Source organism: Penaeus chinensis, chromosome 24 (genome assembly GCF_019202785.1).
Source record: "Penaeus chinensis breed Huanghai No. 1 chromosome 24, ASM1920278v2, whole genome shotgun sequence".
NCBI classification, from domain to species: Eukaryota; Metazoa; Arthropoda; class Malacostraca; order Decapoda; family Penaeidae; genus Penaeus; species Penaeus chinensis.
Window position 1 is genome coordinate 4,453,990 of NC_061842.1, and position 20,901 is coordinate 4,474,890.

General features: G+C 41.3%; 1 protein-coding gene across 15 annotated transcripts in view; it reads right to left on the reverse strand.

The window, feature by feature from the left end:
• The window catches only part of LOC125037784 (cyclin-dependent kinase 14-like), a 328,883-nt gene that overhangs the window by 149,896 nt on the left and 158,086 nt on the right, over positions 1 to 20,901 (reverse strand). For all 15 annotated transcript variants that reach the window (XM_047631001.1, XM_047630998.1, XM_047630996.1 and 12 more), the window contains one exon: positions 4,411 to 4,497. In XM_047631001.1, the coding sequence (XP_047486957.1) occupies positions 4,411 to 4,497 (87 nt within the window). The remainder of the gene's footprint in view (positions 1 to 4,410; positions 4,498 to 20,901) is intronic.

The following is a 20,901-nucleotide window of genomic DNA, read 5'->3' on the forward strand; positions in this document are numbered from 1 at the left end:
GGACAATACCCCATGCGACACACCTGTGGTTTGCGTGAAGAAGGGAGGAAAACCATAGGCCTAAAAAGAATAAGAAATTGTGGTTGGGTAGAATGCGACCCCGAGGAAAGGGGGGGGGGGCGAGAGGGAAAGGTCGTGAGCTATGACGAAACAGCTGCACCCGCTAAAGGTCACGGGGAAGGTGGGAAAAGGGTGCTGGAGAGGGGATGGGAGGGGAGGGAGAGGAGAGGAGGACGGGAGGGGAAGGGTAGAGAAGGGAAGAGTGGGCAGCGGGGGGGGGGGGGGGGGGGCGGAAAGAGAGTAGGAAAGAGGGGGAAAGACAAGAACGGATGATGAGGGGAGAAAAAGGGGAAAGGGAGAATGTTCACGTCAAACGGCTTGAGGGGAAAGAGAGGGAGTGAGGGGAAGAGGAGGAGACGAAAGTAAACCCCAAAACGCTTGAAGGAACGGAAAGTTGAGGGGAGAAAAGGAATGAGACTCAGAGGGTTTGAGGGAAAGGGAAAAGAAGAGAGGGAAAGCCGAAAGGAAGGAAGTGGGAGTCAAAGAGTTAGGGGAGAAGAAAGAAGAAGGGTGAGAGTGGGAAAGGAAGAACTTAAAGGGGAGAAAACGAAGCAAGGAAAACGGGGAAGGAAGAAATAAGAAGAAGGCTGTGACGAGAAGGGGAAGAGTTGGAAGCAATTGGGGAGGGGCCTAAGGACCGGGAAGAGATAGCAAATACTAGGATAGAGCTTGTATTTGTATGGCAATATGGCTTAGAATTGGGTGCAGGCTGGCGTGCTTCTCTGGCCATCCCTTCCCCGACCCACACACCAGCAAACGCGGGTGAGAGTGCGTGCGTGCGTGTATTTGTGTATGCGAGAGAGAGAGAGAGAGAGAGAGAGAGAGAGTGAGAGAGAGAGAGGGAGGGGGGAGGGGGGAAGGCAGACATATTTAGATGTATGAGATAATAAAATAAAGACAAAACAACTTTTGCACGCTTAAGTCTTTAACAGCAATACACACACACACACACACACATAGATAGATAGATAGGAAACAGGTGGTAAAACAAATGAACAGGAGAAAGAACGAAAAGTATAATATTAAGATCATGTACTTATTTCCTATTTTCCTCTTTCCCTTTCCCTCTACTCCTCTCAATTCTCCACACTCTTACCAGTCTTCTCCTTTCTCCCTCTCCTAATCTTTCGTTTTCTCCTCTTCCCTCTCCCTCTTATCATCACGCTTTCGTCCTCCCTCTCCTTCGTTTCCACTTTAATGTCTCAAGAAGCTCATGAAAACGAAAAAAACTAAAGATAATTACCCAGAGCCGCCATCTTAATACCCCCCCGCCCCCCTTTCCTCTTCCTTTCTCCTCCCCAAAGGCGACACAAACCACTGCGTGTGTTCCTCTCCCCTTTAATATTTATTAATCCAGCGCCTTACCTTCCTCGAGCGTATCTCTAGTGTCTTGCAACACGGAGGAGGAAATCCCTGAGGCTTCCCGTGTCTCCTTGTCAACGCAAAAGGTCTGATCTTCCGCATCTTGTTTTAGGAATTAAAGTTCTGGCAGGCGGCCTCGCGTGACAATGTAATAATACCGAAACATCTTTTTTTTTTTTTTTTTTTTTTCGTGTGATATATACCTATAATGTTCTGTTCCATTATGTGATTGCTCTCCCGTAACCTGAAGCGTGCAGGTGGAGATGACGTTTGGTCATACTTTTTATTCTGATGGTATTTTTTATGATCAAGCAGTTACGGTATGCATTATAAACACACACACACACACAGTGTGTGTGTGTGTGTGTGTGTGTGTGTGTGTGTGTGTGTGTGTGTGTGTGTATGTGTATGTGTATGTGTATGTGTATGTGTATGGGATATGTGTATGTGTATGTGTATGTGTGTGTATAAATGCATCTGTGTATGGCTCCTCTCTCTCTCTCTCTCTCTCTCTCTCTCTCTCTCTCTCTCTCTATATATATATATATATATATATATATATATATATATATATATATATATATATGCATGTAGTGATGTACACACTACCGTCCCTACGAGACCTGACGCCACAGTCGCTCGAGGTCAGCGACTCGGCAAGACACGCAGCGCAGAGCAGTCCAGCCTCTTTACCCAACTAATCTTTCCTTTATTTTTTTCTCTTTTTTCTCTTTTATCTTTCTTTCTCTACAGCGTTTCCCTGTTTTTTCCTCTCTTTCTCTCATCCGCCGCCACCTTTCACCTCTCTTCCTTTTCCCTCTTTTAGTAATGACAGATTTACGCTTCTGCCTATATCTGTGCCTATATATGTAAACCGTGCACTTACAAATCAACGGACGTGTAAAGCATATTCCTCTTCCACTCTTTAACTGATCTTCCTCTCCTGCGTCCTCATCTTTATTGCTGATCTATTCCCGATACGGAGGTCTCCCATTCCCCTACACACACCCAAAGGACATCCGATATCTATTGCAAAATCCATTCCTATTTCATTCTCTGGCCGCGAATGCCTCTGATCTACATTGTCAGCACATAAAATATACGTTAAGGCCAGCGTTGGTGGGAGGAAAAAAAACTTGGCAGGAGGGGAAAAAACACTTTGTAGGGCCATATAGTCTGGCATCAGTAGTAATTCCAGCCCATATACACCATTGTGTCCAAATGCGCTAACATCCTCGCCCTCTCTTTACTCCCTCCCATAACCCTCTCTCTTTCTCTCTTTATCCTTCCATCTTTCCCTCCCGCCCTTCCTCCCTCCCTCATTCTTACTCACCTACTCCTCTTTCACTCCCTCCTTCTCACACTCACTCTCTCCTTCTCTCCCTCTCTCCCTCCCTCCATCCTCCTTACCTACCCCTCTTTCACTCCCTCCCTTCCTTCCTCCTCACCTACCCCACTTTCACTCCCTCCCTTCCTCCCTCCTTCCATCCCTCCCTCCTTCCTTCCTTCCTCCTCACCTACCCCTCTTTCACTCCCTCGCCTCTTCCCTACATTCCTCCTCCCTTTCCCTACACACATAGTTCCATAAATCTGACCATTCCGCTCCCACACATCGGTCGATATGCGTGATGGCTTTGGGGAGCAGAAAAAAAAGAGAGAGATAGGGACATGTATGTAGACACACATACACACGGATATGTATCTTTACGGGTATGTACATGTATACTTATAGATAGATGGACTTAGATAGATAGGTAGACAGATAGATAGATAAACAGATGGATGGATATATTGATTAGATAGGCTGATAGAGATATGGACATATGGATAGATAGATAGATAGATAGATAGACAGATAGATAAATAGATAGGCAGATCGACAGTCAGATTGATAGATAGTCAATATATATATATAGACAAATGGATGGACAGATAGCAATTGAGACAGATAAAAATAAAGATATAGATGGGGAGATACACGGATAGCTAAAATAGAAAATGTGGACATATATGAAAATATATCGGTTGATAGGTAAGTATAAACATAGATAAAATACACTTAGCCCTCACTTGAGAGAGAGAGAGAGAGAGAGAGAGAGAGAGAGAGAGAGAGAGAGAGAGAGAGAGAGAGAGAGAGAGAGAGAGAGAGAGAGAGAGAGAGAAGTGTAGTACATTTTTGATTTTCTCTACATTCTTTAGAAGATTAAGACAATTTAGAATCACATTCCAGAACTTGGAATTAGAGGAACAATAGTACGAAAAACATACACCCTGCGGTTAGATAACAAAACACAAATAAGGAAATCAATATTCACACTGTACATGATAGAGCACAATCCCCGCGCCATGTAAATGATATCAAACAAGTTATAAAAACCCGATCCAATAATAATTTAAACAAATACACTCTCCATAACAAAGGGACCGCGTATGCAAATCAGCGAAGTGTGACGGCAGGACGAATACACTTTAAAACGACAATATCCGTTTGCTGCTCCGACCGTCCGCCTCCCCCCGCACGCCACGTAACTACTGATGAGTTACATTCATTAGGGTTCATTACGGCGGTCGGGGAAACAATCTAAAAATCGCCGGGTCTGGGTGCGCGTGAGCGTTGTACTTTGTTATCTGCGTTCTCTTGACTCTATATGTGATTAAAACAATTATACGAATTAGATTGAAAAATTGATGGTAACAGTTTTGTAAAAATTCCCTTGCGGATGAGTGTTGTATTCGATATTCTGTATATTCCTGACTCCAATTAATACAACAGAATTTTGGGAATTAATATAGATTAGTAAATGTAGCAAGAAAATTAATTACAAATATAATGGGGGGATATAAATGAATAAACAACCCCCCCAAAAAAACTATCCTACAAAATAAAAAGACATGAGCATTTATCGGATGAATTCGCAAGAGAAACACGCCATCTTGACTTTTCCGCTTCACTGCCATAAGAGTCAGAATTGTGAACTCAGTACTTACCTAACTTGCCGAAGCTGTGCGATATGCGTCTCTTGAGCTTCTGTACCTTGCTGAGCGCTCCGCCTTTCTTCTCCCTCATCACCACCTCTGTTGGGAAAGAAATATAAAACATTAGATAGTGAAAAAAGACACTGGTGCTTTCTTGATTTTTTAAATTATTGCCAGAAGTGTCTTTTTTCTCAGTACAGTCTGTATTGTAACTCACTCCTTTTCTATATCTCTCTCTTTCACACAAGCACGCCGGATAAAAATCAATACCATTTACAAAAAGGACAAGACAGATAAAGAGGCATCCGTGTTTATATATATATATATATATATATATATATATATATATATATACACACTATTTCGTATGCTTTTTTATAGCCTGAACCTTCTAATCATATCATTTACTAATTTACCTTTTCTTAACAATAAAAAAATAAAATACTAACTTTAAAAACAGGAATCTACCACACTTCAAATAAGAAATACTAGAATGTTCCGCATTACAAAACCATCCTGCAGGATAATTAGTCTTCCTCCCCGTCAAATATTAGAAACCATTGGCTTGCAAAATCTTCATTTTCAAAAACCGATATCACAGCACACGCAGACAGAACCCAATCAGGGAACACACTGAGGCGGTGTATCTGTGGCTTACTTCTGGAATGCCTCAATCTGACATCCGGGATCCAGGCTGTACCAGGGTAGGCCTACAGCAGCAACTCTCTGTAAGCCTACCCAAAGCCTCCATTAAGTCATCGGGAGAAACACTTGTAACTTCCCCAAGTTTGTCCAATAATTACCTAACTTCTAAATGATACCAACATTTTAAAAATCGACAACAAAAATACTGCTATACTGTAACTCTTTTCCCGAGTCTCTGTCAGTCGCTACTGCCTCAACTTCCCTAGAGAATTCAATCAATCAGATCCAGTTTGAGGGGGAAAGGAAGAAAGAGAGTGAGATGGAGGAGGGGGAAAGGAAGAAAGAGAGTGAGATGGAGGAGGGGGAAAGGAAGAAAGAGAGTGAGATGGAGGAGGGGGAAAGGAAGAAAGAGAGTGAGATGGAGGAGGGGGAAAGGAAGAAAGAGAGTGAGATGGAGGAGGGGGAAAGGAAGAAAGAGAGTGAGATGGAGGAGGGGGAAAGGAAGAAAGAGAGTGAGATGGAGGAGGGGGAAAGGAAGAAAGAGAGTGAGATGGAGGAGGGGGAAAGGAAGAAAGAGAGTGAGATGGAGGAGGGGGAAAGGAAGAAAGAGAGTGAGATGGAGGAGGGGGAAAGGAAGAAAGAGAGTGAGATGGAGGAGGGGGAAAGGAAGAAAGAGAGTGAGATGGAGGAGGGGGAAAGGAAGAAAGAGAGTGAGATGGAGGAGGGGGAAAGGAAGAAAGAGAGTGAGATGGAGGAGGGGGAAAGGAAGAAAGAGAGTGAGATGGAGGAGGGGGAAAGGAAGAAAGAGAGTGAGATGGAGGAGGGGGAAAGGAAGAAAGAGAGTGAGATGGAGGAGGGGGAAAGGAAGAAAGAGAGTGAGATGGAGGAGGGGGAAAGGAAGAAAGAGAGTGAGATGGAGGAGGGGGAAAGGAAGAAAGAGAGTGAGATGGAGGAGGGGGAAAGGAAGAAAGAGAGTGAGATGGAGGAGGGGGAAAGGAAGAAAGAGAGTGAGATGGAGGAGGGGGAAAGGAAGAAAGAGAGTGAGATGGAGGAGGGGGAAAGGAAGAAAGAGAGTGAGATGGAGGAGGGGGAAAGGAAGAAAGAGAGTGAGATGGAGGAGGGGGAAAGGAAGAAAGAGAGTGAGATGGAGGAGGGGGAAAGGAAGAAAGAGAGTGAGATGGAGGAGGGGGAAAGGAAGAAAGAGAGTGAGATGGAGGAGGGGGAAAGGAAGAAAGAGAGTGAGATGGAGGAGGGGGAAAGGAAGAAAGAGAGTGAGATGGAGGAGGGGGAAAGGAAGAAAGAGAGTGAGATGGAGGAGGGGGAAAGGAAGAAAGAGAGTGAGATGGAGGAGGGGGAAAGGAAGAAAGAGAGTGAGATGGAGGAGGGGGAAAGGAAGAAAGAGAGTGAGATGGAGGAGGGGGAAAGGAAGAAAGAGAGTGAGATGGAGGAGGGGGAAAGGAAGAAAGAGAGTGAGATGGAGGAGGGGGAAAGGAAGAAAGAGAGTGAGATGGAGGAGGGGGAAAGGAAGAAAGAGAGTGAGATGGAGGAGGGGGAAAGGAAGAAAGAGAGTGAGATGGAGGAGGGGGAAAGGAAGAAAGAGAGTGAGATGGAGGAGGGGGAAAGGAAGAAAGAGAGTGAGATGGAGGAGGGGGAAAGGAAGAAAGAGAGTGAGATGGAGGAGGGGGAAAGGAAGAAAGAGAGTGAGATGGAGGAGGGGGAAAGGAAGAAAGAGAGTGAGATGGAGGAGGGGGAAAGGAAGAAAGAGAGTGAGATGGAGGAGGGGGAAAGGAAGAAAGAGAGTGAGATGGAGGAGGGGGAAAGGAAGAAAGAGAGTGAGATGGAGGAGGGGGAAAGGAAGAAAGAGAGTGAGATGGAGGAGGGGGAAAGGAAGAAAGAGAGTGAGATGGAGGAGGGGGAAAGGAAGAAAGAGAGTGAGATGGAGGAGGGGGAAAGGAAGAAAGAGAGTGAGATGGAGGAGGGGGAAAGGAAGAAAGAGAGTGAGATGGAGGAGGGGGAAAGGAAGAAAGAGAGTGAGATGGAGGAGGGGGAAAGGAAGAAAGAGAGTGAGATGGAGGAGGGGGAAAGGAAGAAAGAGAGTGAGATGGAGGAGGGGGAAAGGAAGAAAGAGAGTGAGATGGAGGAGGGGGAAAGGAAGAAAGAGAGTGAGATGGAGGAGGGGGAAAGGAAGAAAGAGAGTGAGATGGAGGAGGGGGAAAGGAAGAAAGAGAGTGAGATGGAGGAGGGGGAAAGGAAGAAAGAGAGTGAGATGGAGGAGGGGGAAAGGAAGAAAGAGAGTGAGATGGAGGAGGGGGAAAGGAAGAAAGAGAGTGAGATGGAGGAGGGGGAAAGGAAGAAAGAGAGTGAGATGGAGGAGGGGGAAAGGAAGAAAGAGAGTGAGATGGAGGAGGGGGAAAGGAAGAAAGAGAGTGAGATGGAGGAGGGGGAAAGGAAGAAAGAGAGTGAGATGGAGGAGGGGGAAAGGAAGAAAGAGAGTGAGATGGAGGAGGGGGAAAGGAAGAAAGAGAGTGAGATGGAGGAGGGGGAAAGGAAGAAAGAGAGTGAGATGGAGGAGGGGGAAAGGAAGAAAGAGAGTGAGATGGAGGAGGGGGAAAGGAAGAAAGAGAGTGAGATGGAGGAGGGGGAAAGGAAGAAAGAGAGTGAGATGGAGGAGGGGGAAAGGAAGAAAGAGAGTGAGAGGGAAGGAGGGAGAAAGGAAGAAAGAGAGTGAGATGGAGGAGGGGGAAAGGAAGAAAGAGAGAGTGAGGGGAATAAAATGAGTAAAAAAAAAAAAAAAAAAAGAGAGAGAGAGAGAGAGATGAAGGTCGCCAGGTTCATGGCTACCAAAAGGAGGATATTTCCCTTCGAAACTAAAGAAAAAAAAAAAATCCCACAAAGCAGCTCCGACCAGAACTCCCATGACGGCATAAAGAATATTTACTCCTTCTCGTAAAGCTGGAGATAAAACCGTTTAAACAGCCCCCAAAGGATTAACAACGGCGTCGAAGGCCTTCAAACAGCAGTCTCTCCGATGCTCGGATGAAATACAATCACCGATTTCGGGTATCGTTTTAAACAGATCCTTGCAGTACATTAGTCTGATAACATATATTTCTGGCACAGGGAAGGACGGGGAGGTAAGAGAGGGGAGAGGGGGAAAGGGGAGGGGAACGTTTAGAACAGACGAATAAGTATAAGTCGAACAAATATTACGCGAAGGGTGTTTGTAGTGTTGGGCAGATCCAATGGTTTTGTCTCACACCGTCGAATGATATCTTCCGTTCCAGCTGATCCATGAAAATTAAAGGATGACCATTGGACTGCACGGACAGGGCTGAAGTCTGGCTAAATTTGGAGATAGGTTGGATCGGCCACGTCACATACAAAAGATATACAGCATGCAAGAAAGTGTTTGTCTGTGTTTGTGACTGTATCCGTTTCCATATGAACATATACATACATCTGTATGTGTGTGTGTGTGTGTGTGTGTGTGTGTGTGTGTGTGTGTGTGTGTGTGTGTGCATACGCACACATATATGTCTGTGTGTGTGTGCGTATGTGTGTGTGTGTGCGTGTGTATGTGTGTGTGTCTTACAATATATATGCATACACATACACACATATACAATTATATAATATATATATATGTGTGTGTGTGTGTATACATATATATATGTATGTATGTAACATATGCATATATATGTACATATATATTTACATACATATGTATGTAAACATATGTATGTATATATAAATGAATGTATTTATATTTACACACAAAAATGCAAACATACGCATAAACACATGCATATACACAAATGTGTGTGTATATATGTATATATATATATATATATATATATATATATATATATATATATATATATATATGTGTGTGTGTGTGTGTATGCATGCATGTACACACACACACATACACACATACATACATATATAGATAGAGAGATACACACACACAAATATGTGTATATATGTGTATATATATGTATATATATGTATGTATAAATCTATTTATGTAAACACAGTCATCCATTACGCAAATATACGAAACGATCGATATAAATTTTCCTGTTCATAAACAAATAAAACAAATAAACATAATCATTGATAATGCAGAGAAAAACAAACAGGCAGGGTAGCCATATGGGACCTAACAAGGCACAAATTGAAACTTTGCGTGACTTACTATAGCCAAGATACACGCCATGTACCAATGTGAAAACCCTACGGACTTTCTGACTCCCGTTTCATTACTAGCCTGTCTTATGTGACCAGGTTATGTATGACTCGCCGCCTTTAGCATAACTTTTTACGAAATTGTAAAAATAACAGAATTGTGTAATGGCAAAGCTGTAATATACCATATCATAAAGAAGACGAAGTAATTGTATCATACAGATTAGCTTATAAAACAAATAAAAGCAATGGTATTTATTTGAATATATTTATATTTACTCAAGAGAATATATTCACAAAACTAGTTTGAAATATAAAACATACAGTTTCCATATGTCCTACAGCATGAACTTTACACAATTTTAGTGGGCGCCCATAGTAACGCAACCGTTAAATGACTGGCTCACAGCTATAATTCAACCTTGCCTAAACCACCTATCAATTACTTAGAGGAGGAAATTCGACCACATCATGAGAGATGCGTGATAAGTCCCTCACACGTGATCACTGGCACCCGCTTCTCTTCATTATAATTCGGGAGTTCCTCGCAGTTGCTCCCGCGGCAGAGGCTATCAATTCCCATTTGATCCTGAGCCTATCTGCTGCCGGGGGATAATTCTGGCTTGGGATAGGTGGGGATGGGGAAGGGGGAGGGAGTGGAGGAGAGGGAGAAGAACAAGAAATCAGGTAAGTTAGGCAGCTATAGTACAACGCAGTACAATACTGATGCGTTTTGGCTTAGGTTGAAATTTACCTACACACATGCAAAAGTGTATATAAAGTGTGTAAATACATATGAGTGTGTGTGTGTGTGTGTGTGTGTGTGTGTGTGTGTGTGTGTGTGTGTGTGAGTGTGTTTGTGTTTGTGTTTGTGTGTGTGTTTGTAAGTATGTATAAAAAAAAACATATATGTGTATATATACATATGTACATATACATATATATACACACACACACGCACACACACACACACACACACACACACACACACACACACATATATATATATATATATATATATATATACATATATATATTAAATATATGTTAGAATATGTATGTGTACATATATATATATATATATATATATATATATATATATATACGTACGTACATATATGTGTGTGTGTGTATGTGTGTGTGTGTGTGTGTGTGTGTGTGTGTGTGTGTGTGTGTGTGTGTGTGTGTGTGTGTGTGTGTGTGTGTGTGTGTGTGTGTGTGTGTGTACGTCTGTATGTATGTGTATGTGTTTGTGTGTTTGTGTGTTTGTGTGTTTGTGTGTATGTCTGTATGTATATGTATGTGTTTGTGTGTGTGTGTGTGTGTGCGCGGATTCCCTTTCTATGTAATAAAAAGAACTGAATTAATTTGATTTTAATTTTCCATACTAATTGTTTGCAGTCCGATGACGGTAATTTTGAATTTTCATGAATACTGTGAACAACGTTCGGGGAAAAACTGCGCTGGTAAAGGTAAAAATGTGCTCGATTACCATAAATGACCCATCGTCATGTTGACAGAAAGAGCGAGTGGTGGAGAACAACAGAATTCAATGCATGGCCAAAGCGATATCTCCGCTTAATAACAGCGACGGATATCAATAATGTACTCCACAAAAATAACTTATTTTTTACCTACAAATAACAATACCCACATACAATAAAACCTACACAAAGAAAGCAATGCCCGGAAAAAAAAGGAGAAACGAATCCATGAATACCCGCCTACCCCCCGCCCTTCCCTGCTTGCCCCTCTCCCCTCCCTGCCCTCTTCCCTGCAAGTCGACCCCCACTCGCCCACCGCAACACTCAAGCGGGAAACAAGAACTCTCGCCTTCCCTTTACGTGACGAAAAAGGTCATAAACCACATCGAAATGATCCCCCTGGCGGCTGTTCCCTCAACTACAATTGCTTTCGATCAGGATGTTAATGATGGGCGGATAGCAAACCCGACCATCAAGACGTTATGATGACAGAGTCGGTGTGACGATAAGGCGTAATGGACTTTTAAGAGGCTGTAGATAGCATGCCAGGCGGTGGGCGAAGATTATCGATCTCTGGGCCACCGGGATGGGACGCGTTCGAATTCAGGTCGGTTTGCAGTAGTTCTTTAAATGTTCATAAAAGTGGGTATACAAATAAGATGAGGGCGAGGGAGGGAGGGAGGGGTAGAGGAGGAAGAGGAGGAAGAGGAGGAGGAGGAGGAGGAAGAGGAGGAGGAAGAATAGGTGGGGGAGGAGAGAGAAAGAGAGAGAGTGAGAGAGCGAGAGAAAGTACTAAAATACAAAACAATGTAGTATTAATGATTCTACGACAAATTAAAATAAAACATTTCTCACATTCATCACCCATGGAATAACTAGTGAATTAGTTTGCATAAAGTGCATAAAATGCAGTACTCCATGGAATAATTGAATATACATGTATGCACACCGGGCCGAATAGGCACCGGTCTCATTTCTGCTTCTGTGTATCATCACTCTTTTTACAAAGTACTGACACTTTTTTCACATAGCTCACACGTGGCTAAAAAAAAAAAAAAAAAAAAAAACACCATGGTGATGGTGATATAGAAGAAAAAATCTATTAAAATCACTCAACTGCGAAAAGCTCAATTTATTCTTAATAGTTCATTCTCTTTGTTTATCTATCTGTCAGTTTGAAAATCTTTCTTTTAATCCACACACATTCATACACGCACGCACGCACGCACACACACACACACATATATACATATGTATATATGTATATATATGTATGTGTGTGTATGCACAGACACGCACGCACACACACACACACACACACACACACACATATATATATATATATATATATATATATATATATGCATGCATGTATGTATGTATATATTCATGTACAAAGCCTACAATACCTAAAAATATTTTCCACTGTAGATCAAGAAGGGCTCAGCAAAGCAACACCGCGTTTATACTGCCAGCCGGTCTGCCTTCCACTCCAAATATATACATTCGCACAATATCAACAATACCTTCAAAAGAATATCTATTTCACTCTTTTGTTTTATCTGTTTCGCAAATCAATAGTCACCCGTAAAACACAACACGGAGTGCACGCCACGAGGAAGGTTTAAAGGTGATACCCTTACGTGAGACGAAGAGATCCAGACGAACTCAATGAACAAACTTTCCTTCATTCTTATGCAGATTTACACACACACACACACACACACATATGTGTATGTATATGTATATATATTTACACATATATACATATATATATATATATATATACCTATATATGTGTGTGCTTATATACTCGTGTGTGTGTGTGTGTGTGTGTGTGTGTGTGTGTGTGTGTGTGTGTGTGTGTGTGTGTGTGTGTGTGTGTGTGTGTGTGTGTGTGTACATATATATATATATATATATATATATATATATATATATATATATATATGTATGTATATATACATACAAATATATACATATATATTTAAATATACATATATAAATACATATATTTAAATATTTATATATATATATATATATATATATGCGTATGCATATCTATCTATCTATCTATATATGTGTGTATGTGTTTATATATGCACACATATATATGTATGTATGTATGTGTATATATATGTGAGTGTGTGTGTGTGTGTGTGTGTGTGTGTGTGTGTGTGTGTACACATGTATATGTACATGTATATATGTATGTATATATATGCACACATGTATATGTATATATAATATATATATGCACAAATGTATATGTATTATGTATATTTGTGTGTGCGTGTGTGTAATATATATATATAAAAACTATATATATATATATATATATATATATATATATGTATTATATATATATATACACAACATATATATATATATATATATATATAATATATATATCGCCTCCCCCCTCTCTCTCTCTCTCTCTCTTTAACTCTTTATCTAGTCGTTATTCAGATTCACGCGTCGTTCCACTTCCACGCCCACTGCTTTTGTCTCTGGCTGTAGCATGCATGATATTTTTTCCTCCATTAAATCCATGCATAAAATCTCAGACAAGAACCGAGAAGCTTTCAGGTCCTTGCAACTGGCGGTGCAAATGGATTTAAGATTATTACCACACTTTAAGCATGTAAAACCGTGTGTGGGATGTCCTTGTCTTTCATAAGCAAGGGAATCTAATTTTCCTTACCTAACAGCATTTTTTTTTTCCGGAATGTCATTTTCCTTAACTTTTTCCTCGCATGCTTTTCAATTTACCTTATTTTGTCTATGCGCGGGAGAAACTTTTTTTTATGAAACTATATTAATTTTTCATTATTTTATTTGTAGATGGACGTAAAGAAATTATCAAACGTATAATATAATTATGAGAGATATGGAAACTCGAATTCCATCGCCTTTTTATCGCGTTGGAAATCTATTTGTTTGCAATAACTAAATTGAATCTACCATTTTAAAAATGAATTCCGCACCGAGCTTTCAGAGTTACGGTTTCAGTGTGTATGTATAATGGATTCCTGACTGAATTAACATTATGGGAAAAACAAAATTCAAAAAATTGCATTTTTCATTTCCTTTTATCCTCTCGCTATGCACGGACAATGGCAATAAGAAAAGAGAAGAAAAATAAATGAAAATAAAACTCGAAGAAGCGTAGGAGGAACCAAGACCTGTTTTCAGCAAGTCAGTCGCATCAGCTTGCCAGCCACGTCTAATGAGGGAAAAGGGAAGGGAAAGGAGAGTGGGGCTGGTAACATACAAAAAAGAACAAAGAAAAAGAAAAAAAAAACATGGATCTATTCCCGAAAGTTCTTTTTGATGTTGCAACTTGAGGGGTGTATAAAATATACAGAAAAAAATATATAATGAAATATTAAATATAAGCTGGCGGTTATTAGCGTACCGCCGCAAGGAATCACTGTCTATCTGCAAACCGGGGTCACAATACAGGAAATGCAACGCTACATCACAATGTCTGAAATGATGTAGGATCGCGTTCTCATAATAGTAACAAGTGTGATAACGCTGCAATTGCAATAACAGTGACAGCGGCGAAATTGCTGTAGGAACAACAATAACACAGAGCAATAACAGGCACAATATTACCGCCGCTCAGGCCAAAGCAAGGCAATGGATGAAGATCAGTGTTTTGGCGTCTGTGTGCTCGTGACGTCGCTCTCTCGCAGTTATAGCAAAAGCTGAATAGTCAGTAAAGTTTTTGATATCCATGTAATTTCCTCTTACACAGACAGATACTGACTTTTGTGTGCATATTCGTGAAGAATTATATTCGAGAATGGCCGTTCCTCGGTCGAAACCGATAATACTATAGTATTTGATTTACCTTGATCATAAATTGATAAATATGCGAAGGATGTAGACAGTCAGTTATTTAGTGAGAAAAAAAAAAGGAAAATACGACATGGAAATAATCAAACAAGTAAACAAACACCAAAAATAAGTTCCCTTGTTCACATTATTTTTTAATGATAACAATATCTATTTGAAGACTTCATACTTCTTACAAACATACACAATACTGTACATATATGGCACAAACCCATTAATTATTCCTAACAACTCAGACCCCATCCCACCGGCACATCACTGCCCTCCAAACCACACTCCTCTCATTACTACATGTGCCTTCACTAGCTCACCCATTAAGTAATCATAGTGGGGCACCGTGGGAACACGGGTACCAGAGAACAGGAAGAGAGAAAAGAATATATAGAGTTAAAGAAGAGATGGAGGAGGGAGGGGGAGGAAATCAAATGAGGAGGAGGAAGAGAGGGGGGGAGGCAAGTGATGATGATGATGATGATGATGATGATGATGATGATGATGATGATGATGATGATGATGATGATGATGATGATGATGATGATGATGATGATGATGAGGAGCAGGAGGAGCAGCAGCAGAAGCAGCAGAAGGAAGAGGAGGAGGACGGAGGCAAGGGAGGAGGAAAAACAGAGTGAGTGAGCGAGGAGAGGGATGACAGGTAAGTAATAGAAAAGGGAATTGGAAATAACATGCAACGTATTTCCCGAGCACCACTTGTTAAACATCTCCATAATGGACGTTTGGTCCCTCATGTGTTTGCTTCCCTAATCTAATTCTTAACTAACACACACTTGCATATCCGACAAAACTAAAAAAAACTAAAAAAAACTAAAAAAAAAAAAAAAAAAATTATAAGATTCACGAACTCGGAAATGTGTGCTATACGTGAGGAAATGAGATAACTTATGCGTGCAAGCTGTTATGCAAATCGCATTAGCATTTGCTTTATCGGAATAAGATCAGGAGGCATCACATTCCTTTGGGACGAAACTGTTTCGGGGGCGACGGCCACGCACGTACTGTGATGATGGTATGCAACAAGGTTTCTTTTTAAATAGTTTATTTTTAGCATCAGGGAAATAAAGGTTGGAGAAAAATATATGGATTTTCTTAGGATAATCTTAAAGACTTCTTTCTGCAAAAGGGAAATAGCATAGATATATGTCACACGCACATACCCCCCCCCCCCCACACACACACACAAACATACATATGTATCATGTTTAATTTTTAGAATCACATTTGTTTCCCTATTATTCATAGAACAGGGTATGGTATTCAGTCATCTCTAGTGAATTATCAGTAACCCAGGATAACAGGAGTAAGGTGTGTTAAACAAGAGATGGCAAAATCCAAAATAATTATGAGAACAATTTTAGAGAGAACCAAATAATATATACAAATGAGAAAGGTACAAAAAAGGACAAAACACATCAGAATTATGACGTGTTAATAAGAACAGATTTGTAAAAGAGAATTCTTAGACTAACACGGGTTCCCAGAAGATGAAGCTGTCTGCAAAAGATTTATGCATATTAAGTCTTTCCTTTACCTGTCAACTTATTTCACTTTGCTCTTCATTAATCTAATCGCATTTACATTAAGTTAACTGCCTTTTCAGGGATGGTTTAACTCAATACATTTTAAGGGTGACAGATGACGATAATAATTTGGATAAGAAGACGGTTTACTGCATTCATGACAAGAAATATACTATATATATATATATATATATTATCGATCAATTCCACAACGTGTGTCAATATTTGCGCTCCTTATATTTACAACACTTCTCATGTCTTGTTCTTTGTCCTGGTTAAACATTTTTTTTTTTTTTTTTCAAGCAACACCCCTATCCGTCTACCCCCTACCGAGCCCACCCTTCCGATCCCATTGACCTCCTTTCTCCTAACTCCCACTCCCTCCCTATCCTATTTCTCCCTCCTTCCCCACCCGGGTCTCCCACCTTCGCTCCCTCCCTACCCAGATCTCCCATCTTCCCTTCCTATCCCCATCCACGTCTTCCCTTTCCCTTCTCACTCACCTCTCCCTTCTTTCTCTCCCCAACCCCATGCCCCATCCATCTTTCATCTCTCCCCTCGCCTCCCCATTAACCGCTTCCTTCTGACCTCCATTTCCCATATACCCCTCTCCCCTTCTTTTCCCACCCCTTTCCACAAAACTCTCCCTTTTCACCCCCCCCCCCCCTCTCCCTTTCCATTTACACATACCCTCTCTCCATACCTCTTTCCCCATCCTTTCCCCACGTCTCTCCTATTCCATCCCCATCCCTTTCTCTACCCCCTCAACCCCTTCCGTTCCCACCTATTTCCCTGTCCACTTTCCCCTTCCATCCCCCCTCCTCATCCCCGGAGATTCTGTAGTCGTCCCACGCACTGTTCCCCGAGGAGGACCTTAGCGAATGTCTCCTTCGTTAAGAGTGAGTGACACGAAGGATGCGTGACCTCGGGAGGGTGGAAAGCAGCCTCAGATCACTCTCCTCTCGTTTCCTCGCTCTCTTTTTTTTTTTCTTTTTCTTTTTCTTTTTTTTTAGTTTCTCTCTCTCTCTCTCTCCTCACTCTCCTCTCTACCCTTCATCCTACCTTCCCTCTCTATCTATTTATTTATTAATCTATCTATTCTCCCATCTCACTCTCTATCTTATGGGAAGAACAAGTCCCTTAACGTGTCTCGACCCGTGTGACTCGGCGTCGTTGAGGGATTTGCAATTAAGAGTCTTGGAAAAGGGAAAAAAAAGTCTCGGTTTCGCCGGCGATTACACTGGCCAGAGAGTCTGATCACGACATGGAACAAGTCTCGAAGGGGAAGAGGGAGGGAAAGTCTTCTGGGGGTGGAGGAAGGGAGGGAAGGGAAAGACTTCTGTGGGGGGTATGGGATACTCTTCAAGGGTGGAGGGAGGGGGAATGGGACGGTATTCCAGGGGGAGGGAGGGGGAATGGAAAGGTTGTCAAAGGGGAAGGGAGGGGAAATGGGACAGTCTTCAAGGGAGGGTGGTGTCTTCATGGGGAAAGGGAGGGGTAAGGAACCTCCAGGATGAGATACGGAATAGGGGTAGAAAGGATTCTCAGAGAGAGAGAGAGAGAAGTGTCTTCAGGAAAAGAGACAGAAGGAAAGAAGGACGGGTTTTAAGGAGGAGAGGTTGTTGAGAGGGGGGGGGGGAGAGGGGAGGGAAGCCATTGAGGGGAAGAAAGAGGAAGAGAGGAGAGGGGAAGGGAGTGGAAGGTCTCAAGAGGGAGAGGGAGGAAGGGAGGACGCAACTCACGAGGGAGCGGGGATAGGATAACATCTTAAAGGACGTTATGTCAGCGGAATAACAACATTCTGATGTTGTTTGAACCTGAGAGGAACAATATCAGGTTATCACTGGTCCCTTGATGCTCTTTTGTCTCCCATATTGGAAGTTTATACAATGATCTGTTGATTGACTTATTTTGTTTGTGTAGTTACTTATTCATCTATTTACCTGTTTATTCATCTGGTTCCTGATTAATTTACCCATTAATCAAATAAAAATTGATTTATGATAACACTTGGTACGTAGACCTTTGCTATATTCATCTTTACATCTCGTTTCGAAAATGGATTATCCACATTCGAAAGGAGATGAGAGTAAAAAAAAAGACAAAGGAGAAAAGATAATGGGTAAAAAAGGTGAGAAAAGGCCAAAAGAGAAAGTGAATCATTTATATATATATATATATATATATATGTGTGTGTGTGTGTGTGTGTGTGTGTGTACATACATACATTGTACATGTTTGAGTATATGTAAATCTGTGGGTGCCTTTGTGTGCGTGCTTGTATGTTTGCGAGAGTGTGTACATAACTGAATGAGGGAAATAAAGAAGAAGACAAAAAAAAAGTATATATATATATATTTATATATATAACACTCGATAACCAAAAAACAGGTACAGAAGAACAAATAAATGTATTTTAAAAATTGGACAAGAAAAAAAAACCAATGAAAACAAGCAAAGGAGAGAAAACACGAAAAACAGAAATCCCATAAATCCGTACACAGCAATCCTTCCGTACTCCGTCCAACCCCGGCAGCTAACTCAAGACACAAACCCATTCGTTCACATATCATTACGCTGCGGAAACTCCCTCTCCACCGCCTACTGGGAACGCCGGAGTCTTACGGGCGAATAATTCTGCATACTAGTTTGTAGTGAGGAGCGGCTGCCTTTCCCTTCTTTTCTTCTTTCATTCTTTTTTACCTTTTCCTTCTTTTCCTCTTAAATTCTTTATTTTTCTTACCCTTCCTTCTTTTCTCCTGTCCATTTTCACCCCTTCTTTCTTTTCTATTTTATATTTTAGCTTCTTTCGTTCTATTTTTATTTCATCTTTTTTTCTTTTCTTGTTCATCCTTTATTCCTTTCGCCCAGCCCTTCTTTTCTTCTTAGATTATTTATTCCTTTCACCCTTTCTTCTTTATTTCTCTCATCCCTTCTTTTTTATTTCACCCCTTCCTTCTTTCATTCTTTCTTTCTTTTCTTTATCTCTTTCCTTCCTTCACTCCTTCTCCGTGCGCTAGAGACTAATGGCGCCTTCAAGGAATTTCGAAGATTGGATTGACGAGTCAGTAATAATTTTTCCTTCTCGAACTGCCTTGGAAAGATATTGATTCTAGTTGAGGCAAGTTGTTGGGTTTTATTTGTAAAGTTCTTTAATTTCCTCTTTTTATTTTTAAATCGATGTATCCATTTGATTTCTCTTTTCTCTTCTGTGTCTGACTGTTTGTCTATCTATGTCTATGTCTGTCTTTATCTTTCTTCTCTCTCTCTCTTTAATCTATTATCTCTATTTCTGTGTCTGTCTGACTGTTTGGTCGTTTTCTGCTTGCTTGCTCGATTGTCTGTCTGTCTCTTCCCTTTGTGGGCGAGTACCATTTCCCTTTTCGGAAGTTTTGTGGTATCGTCGCCCCGTGTAATTGATGTTTCTCTTCCGTGAGATATTGCTCTCGAGGGAAACTTTCTTCATCCTCCTCGTGTTTTTCTTTTCTTTATCGTGTTTTTTTCCGTTCCATTTTTTTTTTTTATTATTCTTGTCATTTTGTTCACTTGTTTCTACTTTTGTATTTTTTGTTAATATCGAATATTACTGATTTTCATAAATCGGTTATATTTCTCCGTTTCCACTGCGACAATTAGCAGTATATTTTTTTCTTCCTCCTTCCCTTCCTCCCCTCATTATCATCACACTCTTAATCATACCCGCCACCCTCTTACGTCTTCCTTTTTCCATCCCCTTTATCGACTTTTTATCCAATCCTTTCATATCCCCCTCCTCTCACCTTCCTCTTCCCATCTCCCATCTCCTTCCTTCTTTCTCCTCATTCCCCCAACCCCTATTTATCTCCCTCCTCTCTCTTCCCCTTTCCTTTTTACATCTCCTTCCACTTTCCTTGTTCCCACTTTTTCCTCACTCACTCCCTCATCTCCATCTATCTTTCTCCTCATCCCCATCCCCTTTTAATCCCCTCCTCTTTCCCTCCTACCATTTCCTCCTTCATCCACCCACTCATCTCCCTCCTCGCCTCCTAGTCCCTTCAGATCCCCCTCGCTCCCTGGCCCCCCTCACCTCCCCCTCCCTTCCCTTTCCCTCCCCGGCACTTTATAGGTCTCCCTGGAGTCCCCGAAACTCTCAATTAGCCATAAGCGGTGTCAAAAGTCGCCCTAATTGGGATGAGCCGAATAGCAAGCAGACGTCGGCGGTCATCACAGGGCCAGTGGAGACGAGGACGGAGGAATGTGTCGATGGCCGAGTCTCTCTTTCTTTGCTTATGGTCTGTGGCGCAGATGGAGGTTTGGGATTTGGTTATTGCTGTCGTTTCTACTGTTGTTTGCTATTGACAGAGATGATATCATTATCCTTCTTATCAATTATATGATAAGGGTAATAATTATTATCAATATTGTTACCATAATCACAAATATTATCAGCCGTTATCATTATTATCATGATCCTCAATTTGATAAAAGACAGATACACACTGAAAGATACACACTGACAATCAAACGAAGTCAAATCAACACTCTTTCAGGCACATAAATATGAAAATCTCATCAATGAACACGAAAAGCACTTTGTCAACCTGCCATCTCATACACAATAGACAGCTGAACCACGAAAGCTAACTAATTATTCCTCTTCCTCTTCTAAATCTTTATACTTTCGTCTCATATCTCTTTTACTTCCTTTTCTTCTTCTCCCTCCTTTTCCTCCTTTTCTTCTTCTGTTTCCTCTTCCTTTCCGTCTACTCTCTCCTTTTCCCCTTCTTCCTTGTCTCCTCTCTCCT